The sequence below is a fragment of the Bison bison genome, unplaced genomic scaffold, assembly GCF_000754665.1.
Source record: "Bison bison bison isolate TAMUID 2011002044 unplaced genomic scaffold, Bison_UMD1.0 scf7180017864180, whole genome shotgun sequence".
NCBI lineage: Eukaryota > Metazoa > Chordata > Mammalia > Artiodactyla > Bovidae > Bison > Bison bison.
Genome location: NW_011494752.1, coordinates 4,253,435 through 4,261,391, shown reverse-complemented (window position 1 = coordinate 4,261,391; position 7,957 = coordinate 4,253,435). Strand labels below are relative to the sequence as shown.

Here is a 7,957-nt window from a genome sequence, read left to right as displayed (position 1 = left end):
CGGCCGGGCCGGGGGTCAAGACGGTCGGCGGGGGTTGCTGCCCGTGCCCGTGTCCCCCGCAGCCGCCCCCTCCGCAGCCCCAGCCGCCTGCTGCCGCCCCGCAGGCCGGGGAGGACCCCACGGAAACGAGCGACGCGCTGCTGGTCCTGGAGGGCTTGGAGTCGGAGGCAGAGAGCCTGGAGACTAACAGCTGCTCGGAAGAGGAGCTCAGCAGCCCGGGCCGCGGAGGAGGAGGGGGCGGCCGGCTTCTACTGCAGACCCCCGGCCCTGAATTACCCCCGGTGCCCTTCCCGATGCAGGACTTGGTCCCTCCCGGGCGCTTGAGTCGAGGGGAGCAGCCGCAGCAGCCTCCCCCGCCACCGCCGCCTCCTGGGCCCCTCCGGCCACTCGCCGGCCTTTCTCGGAAGGGCTCCCTCAAAATCCGCCTCAGTCGCCTCTTCCGCACGAAGAGCTGCAACGGTGGCTCTGGCGGTGGGGATGGGGCCGGCAAGAGGCCTTCTGGAGAGCTGGCTGCTTCAGCTGCAAGCCTGACAGACATGGGCGGCTCTGCGGGCCGGGAGCTGGACGCGGGGAGGTGAGACCGGCTCGGGGGCATTAGGGTTGGCTGACAAACTTCCTTTTCTCTTTTCATTTCCCTTTTATTCTACTGCTAAAAGAAGATCCTGACGGTTCTTAACGTGTGGCCTTCATCAGGAGGCAGAGACTTGGGGCTAAAGGTGGTAATATCTTCCAAAAGGTCAGAGCTGTTTGTGGGAGCAGCCTTCACTACCCCCCCACCCCCACCCCCACTTCTCAGCTGGTTAGCATCTCTCTGGGCGATGATTTGAAACCACCCCACCCCGGCCCAGCTTTTAAAGTTTTTTCAAGGTTTGTGTCTACCATTACCCCTGGCAGGAAGCTTGCTGGAAAGGTGTGGCCTTTGGGGCAGAAAGTTTGAGTTTGACCACCTTGCTTATTCTTTCTGTGTACCAGCACCCCCCTTCACACTCATGCATGCAAATGATGTGACAAACTTGTGTAGTTGTAGGCCAGCAGTCAGCTGGGCATCTCTAGTCAAAATTTTAATGTTTTCTTGATTGGTTACTTAGACATACTTGATATCTCAAGCCTGTGTGCTAACCACTGTGAGAATAGAAAATAGCCTTGTTCTCAAACCTGTATGAGAATTCTAAGTATGATGTGCATGCATACTCAGTCCTGTCTGACTCTGCGACCCACAAGGCTCCTCTGTTCATGGAATTCTCCAGGCAGGAATACTGGCATGGGTTGCCATTTCCTGCTCCAGGGGATCTTCCCCACCCAGGGGTCGAAACTGCATCTCTTGCATGTCCTGCATTGGCAGGCAGATTCTATACCACTGGGCCACCTGTACATGAATTCTACCCCAGTTGATGAAAATTCCAAACTTAGACAGATTTTTTTTCTGCATTTCTGAAGTGCAGACAGCTCTCTGACATCCAGTGTTAGATTTTCTCTTGTGGTAACTGCCATTGTGGTTTGCACTGCTGAATGGGTTCTTAGAACGTTTGGAATTGGTTTTGGTGCAGCTCATAAGATGCACCAGTAGCCACAACCCAAGGCTGAAAAACAGGTAGACAAATTGAGAATTTTACTGTGCACCAGAATCATGTGGGGAGCTTTGGGGAAAGATCAGACGGCCCCAAGATTTGAATTAAAAAAAAACTCCCTCATATGATCTGGACTGAAAATCACTCATCCATGGACTTCTCCTTTCAAAGGAACTTTTACTCCAAGAGGAAAGTATGGGATCACTTTTTTGTTATTCTTGTTGGCCGCATGGCCTGGGGAATCTTAGTTCCTTGACTCAGGGATGGAACCTGTGTTCCCTGCAGTGGAAGTGTGGAGTCCTAATCACTAGACCTCCAGGAAATTCCTGGTCAGTTTGATTTTGTTGCCTTTTCTGAACAGCTTGCCAGGGTCTCATCTTGGGATCAGACAAAACCAAAACTCCCTGAAGAAACCAGTAAGTTGAGGCGTGTTGTCCCTTCAGGTAAATGTATGTTTCACCATTTGCCTCCCAATAAACTCACGCTGGGAGCTCAGGTCTGAAAAAGCATGTGGCTGCTGAAGCAGCTTTTTTCTGGTAGGCTCTTCATTCGATGCTCCACTTAGCGGTGTAGATGAAATTTTCATTTGCTGGGGGCAGGGCAGGATTGAAGCTGTGGGTAATGACCTAGGATAGATTGCTAATTTTCTTATGGTTTGTCCTGCCTTTGTTCCATATTGACCAGGACTTGGTCTAAGATTCCAGAGACACCAAATATGAGGTGTGGCGTGAAATTAGCTGCAACATCTAATAGATTAGGAACAGGAAAAGGTATATAACATCATACGGTTTTTTGCCTTTGGAAGCAGAATTTAATGGTCATTGGCTGCTCTGTCACCAACCCTCACGCTAAGCACAATACCGATTTCTCCTGCAGAGCAAATTGGTCTGTAGCTCTGCAAAGAAGCTTAGTTCAGGGCACTGGAGAATTACATTTCTTGGTCCAAGAACTTTTTCTGATGAATTGGAGAAGAGCTAGGTATTCATGTATGAACGTTTGGTTGACTGCTATTAGGAGGCACATGTTGTACAGAGAATGTGAACATCTGGATTCCATGTAGGACTCCAACATCACCTGTGAGATGCAGCCCGATTTTGTTTTCTTCATGCTTCCCTCCTTTTTTAATCTGTAAAATGGGAGTGATTCCTGTCTTGTTCCTGACCTTATAGGAATAGAGTGAAGACAAGAGAAATTAAGATGGGATATTTTTTGCCTTTGGAGGAGAGGTAGTAAAATAGAACTGGTGAAGTTTTAAAAAATGCTTAGGATTTACTGTTAGATTTTCTCGTTAGCTTTTCCATAGCTTACTATGTGCCAGTCTTGCTGGCAGTCTTGCAGCTGTGAGAAACTTGATAAGTCTGGCCAGGGTAGTTGTGATTTCTGTGGCTCTACACCTCAGTAAGTCTGCCCTGTTGGGAGGAAGGATAAGTTTGGATTTTTAGCTTGTTCTCTTGTTTCGATTGGTAGGACCTGGAAGCCATGAGAAATGTCAGCCCTTTGCCAGAAGGTGTATCCCTGGCTTCTTATTGTTGGTTGGAGTTAATTATGAGTCTCTGCAGTCTTTGCTGTATAATTTGGGGATTTTGCAGTAACCTCTAGGCATGATTCTCTTTGCTCTTCTCAGTATTTGCCTTTCCCACAGCTGTCACGAGAAAGTATCTCCAACAGTCTTTTTTTTTGGCTGTGCTGTGTCTCCATTGCTGTGCACGAGCCTTCTCTAGTTTCAGTGAGTGGGGGCCAGTCTTCGTTGCAGTGCACAGGCTTCTCATTGCAGTGGCCTCTCTTGTTCCGGAGCACAGCCTCTAGGCTTCAGTAGTTGTGGCTTGTGGACTCTGGAGCACTGAGTCAGTATTCGCCTCAGGGTATATGGGATCTTCTCAGAGCAGGGATTGAACCTGTGTTCCCTGCAGTGGCAGGCCGCCTCCCAACCGTTGGACCACCAGGGAAGCCCTCGTACAGTTATTTTAAATTTTGGTTTTTTTTGGCAGCGCTGCATGGCATGCAGGATCTTAGTTCCTTGACCAGAGAAACTAACCTGCACCCCCTGCGGTGGAAGCACAGAGTCTTACTGAACCACAAGGGAAGTCCCCCATGATCATTTTACAAGACTTAACAGTTTCCATATTAAAAATATATATATATTTATTTATTTGGCTGCTATCTTTAGTTGCAGGACACAAGAATCTAGTTCCTTGACCAGGGATTGAACCCAGGCTACCTGCAGTCTTAGCCACTGGACCACCAGGGAAGTCCCTCATATTTTAACATTAAACAAGACTTTAGTTCCTTTCACATGCTTTGGAGTCTGCTAAGTTGACCTTCCTGGATACACTGAGTCTTAGGTCCTGAGGTCTAGTATGAGTTCACTTAGAGAACTCTTGAAGTGAAGGAATACATGGGCTCACCAGCTAATCAGGTTTCTGTTCTGGAGAACTGGGCTAGGCTGTGTAAGACACATATGTTGAAATTCAGAGAGCTGGGCTTGATGCCTGTGGGCTTCGGTGTTATATAGGATTGCTATTTCAGGAAAACCAGTTAAGTTCCCTTGTCTGGTTCACATATGTTTAGCTGATTGTCTTCCTTTGTATTTGGTGAGAAATAGCATTCAACCCGACTTTTTTTGAAGCATTCCATAATACACATTTGGTTGGAAATGGGTACCTTGTTCATTTCTCAAGGGTTTTTTTTTTTTTTTTTTTTAATCCTACTTAACGATTGAGGCTATTGCTGGCAGTCTGCATAGTTGTGAGGTGGAAAAATGGAGAACAGTTTTGTAGTGGTTTCCTATCTGTTTGTTTGGGAAAAAAGATACAGTTTTGGAAAGAAAGGCTGCCTTGGCATCAGTTTGGGGCCCTGCTGTCTTGGATAGACCTGGCAGACCCGAGAAACCCTTTTCTCTGTTTTCTTGAGTCTTCAGGTCCAAGAGAGTCTTTTTGAGAAAGAGCATGACATACTGAGAGAAAAATGATTTTATGGTGTGGTGAAGAGGGTCTGCCTTTGTGTTTAGGTTTTGGGTCCATATTCTGTTGATCTTTTCAACTATTTTTCCATGAAGTGGTTGTGGTTGGCAGCTCTGTTTTGGAATGAGCAACCTGGCTTTAGAAATCTCTGTCCCTTTGAGTCTTGTGTCTTTTACTCCTTTACATTTTGCCCACTGACATCATTTCTAAGGTTTTAGACCTTGGGCTACCCCTCTGGGCTTTTCCCTGGAAGTTCCCTCCATAGGTTCTTTAGTTGGTTTATGGTGGAGTTTTGGATCTGACCTTGTTGCACAGATGTCTGTGTATTGGAACTAAAAACGAGCACATGGTTTTTGTGCCTGTAGCACATGAACAGACACTGGCTTGTGATGTGTTGGAAATGGCACAGGCTGGCGGACTTGGCACTGTGTGCTTTAACAGGGGCAGAGGTAAATTGTGGCTGCAAAACCTGATACTTGGATCCTACGTTAAAAGTTAGCAAAGGACATGTGTAAGTCTTAGGACACTGTAGAGGGGATTTATGGACAAGAGAGAAAGAGCATTACTATGTCATTGTTTGTATTTTAGGTTTCAAGGAATTTGAAAAGTGGCCAGTAGTTATATCAGTGTGTTGTCAACCTGTCTAGTCTAATGTTTTTAACTCCTTTTATCCCACAGATCTGTTGCCATTTAATTAGTAATTTGCAGAGTGGAAGTGGACAGAGACATCCTATGTCTTTGTTACCCGCAGCATAAGCAGTGCATAGCTGACACAAAGCACAGCTAGCCGCAGGGAAGACCTAAGGTCTTCTGCTTGCCACCTGAGGCATAGCCCACCAGTCCTACCCGACATCATCCTTCGGGTCTTTCTGCTGCTAAGATGCAAGTAGTCCACTGGCAGAGTTACAGTGGGTTAACTTTGTACCCTAATGCTTGTCAAGGTGATTTGGGGAGGAGGAGAATAATATGGAATGTCGTATAGAAGGGTTAGTTAAAAATTTTACCTGGAGCCATATCATTCTTGTTGCTTTCCAAAAAACAGCATATCTAGCTTAGAATGATTATCATTTTAAATGTTTCAGATATACAAAAAGAAATTTATAAAATGTATATACTATAATAATAATGAAATGTATATTAGGTAACCATCACTAAGCTTAACAAATAACATGTTATCAGTATCTTTGAAGACCCCTGAGTGTGGCTTCCTGATTACAACTCCCCCCTCCCCCGTGTGACCACCATCCTCAATTTTATGTTAATCATTCCCTTGCTTTGTTTTTTATAGTTGTCTAGATTGGTCTTTCCATGAATGACTGCTATTAGAATGCTCTCAGGATCCTTGAGAGGGAAACTGCTTTGGATTTTTAGTTAGACAATATCTCCCCAAAGAGAGAAGGAAGCACTTATATTTGTTACTGGCCTTTCAGCCTCTTAGACCTTCTACCTCTCTAAGCTTCCTTATTTGTCCGAAAAAAACCATTCTGAGATGCTCAAATGGCTCTGCCTGGGTTTAGAGTCATATATATTTCTTTTTCTAGATCCTAGAAACTGTGATTTTCTTCTTCAAAATGTCGGGGATGGGGAGAAGAGCTGGAGTGAGGAGGCCTCGGCAGGATGTGTGCATTGGGTGCTGCTGTTCTTCAGTGCTTGGCACCGAGGAGCTTCGTCCTCAGCATGGGCAGATGGCAAAGCATTGCAGCTTCCTTTGAAAAGAGGCAACCAGCCAAATGGCTGAGGTGTGAACCCTCTGAGAGGCCAGTGCTTCAGGTTTCTGCTTGCTGAGTTTAATGTTGTATCCGCAAGTTACCGAATAGAAATCAGCTTGGACACTCTTTAGTCTTAAAGTTAATGTCCAGTGGAATTCGTTTTCCATCCCAGACCTCTGGAGTGTTGGGACTAAGCTGCAGACTGCCGCAAGCAACTTTTATAAATAGAGGGACTGTGTGTGCGCCTGTCTTTTTTTGATGCAGCCACCTCTCCTGTGTGTGCTGTGGGCGGGGCGTTCACAGTCGGCACCGTCATTAGACTTCTCAAGTCTCAGCATGGAGGCGGCTACAGAGGGAGTGTGAGATGGGTCAGGAATCCAGCATCTCAGCTATTTCTGAGTAAGGTCTTCACAGTATGGTTTTGAAATTCTGTTTGAAGTGAGTTCTGAGAAGCACAGACATCTGCGTTAAAACATAAATGCATAAAGATCATCCAAAGTCAAATAATTCAAAGTAGGATTTCATTTTGGATTTTCTTTGCTTTTCCCCATCTCTTGGTGCAGTTGAAGTTTTATTTAAACCTTTGGGTGAGAGTAATTTTGGAAAGTGAGCCAGCTCTAAGGTGTAGAGTCAGGCATTTAATTTGGTGGTGGATTTTTTTTTTAAAGGCTTATTTATTGAGATACGATTTATATACCACCTAAAAGTCACCTTTTTTTAATTGCTTAGTTCTGTTAATTTTGACAGATGTCAAAATCATAACCTCTTCCACAATCAAGATATAGCATATTTTCATCACCTCCACTTCTTTCTCTTATAGTCAGTTCACTCATCCTGAGGTGATTAGCACATTTCTATCAGAAAGACTTTTATCAGTCTTTTGGATTCCTTTCATTTCATTTCTCACCCAAAGCCAGTTGAAATTGGTGCAATGTGAAGTTACCTTTGGTGTGTCTTCAGAGATCTGGGTTTTCCAGCTGGTTTGGGAGCAGCATCAAGAACAGGCATGGGGTGGTGGGGGGTCTATGACTGGCAGCTCAAAAAAGAAGAGGCCACCTTCTTTGGGTGCCAGGCAGAGCATCTTAACTTGAAGAGGCTCCGTTGTTGGCTGTTGGCTTTGACCCATGGCTTGGGGGCATTTTGCAGAAATCAGAGGCCTTACTGGTTGAAGATTGCATGTATATCCTGTAGTTCTATTCTCAAATCCAAAAATCCTGCCTGGTTCACTTTGGGATCTCCTGCTCCTAAGAGCAGGCCCAGAGGGAAAGCTGGTGCTCTGAAGTGGCACCTGTTCAGATTAAGAGCCTTTGTCTTGGCTTTCCTGTGAGAATCAACTCTGCATCTGAATTCCTTCCTCTAGAAATGGACTTACTAATTACCACTCAAGATGTTTTACTCTTTTAAGGTGATGGGTGTGGAAAGCTCCAAAGAGATTTCTTACTGCTTTGTAGGCTGGTGAATTCTGTAGCCAAATCTATCTAAGGAATCGCCTTAATTATTTTTCCCTCTTTAAATTTTAGTCTTTATTACAAAAGCGTGGTTGACAGTGACTCGGGTTTGCTTTATTTTTCAGTGCATCTGGGATTGAGCGCTGCAGTGATTTAAATGCATGTGTGTGCATTCTCCGCCTCATTCTCTGTGTGCTTTCTCGCCCCTCAGGAAACCCAGGTTGACAAGAACTCAAAGTGCCTTTTCTCCAGTCTCCTTCAGCCCGCTGTTC

General features: G+C 45.5%; 1 protein-coding gene across 1 annotated transcript in view; it reads left to right on the top strand.

Moving 5' to 3' along the window:
* Positions 1-5: 5 nt before the first annotated feature.
* Positions 6-7,957, top strand: part of SOCS7 (suppressor of cytokine signaling 7) — a gene marked incomplete at its 5' end in the record, with an annotated part of 34,251 nt that continues 26,299 nt past the window's right edge. The window contains 2 exons of the mRNA XM_010843139.1: positions 6-574; positions 7,897-7,956. Coding sequence (XP_010841441.1) covers positions 6-574; positions 7,897-7,956 — 629 coding nt within the window. The remainder of the gene's footprint in view (positions 575-7,896; position 7,957) is intronic.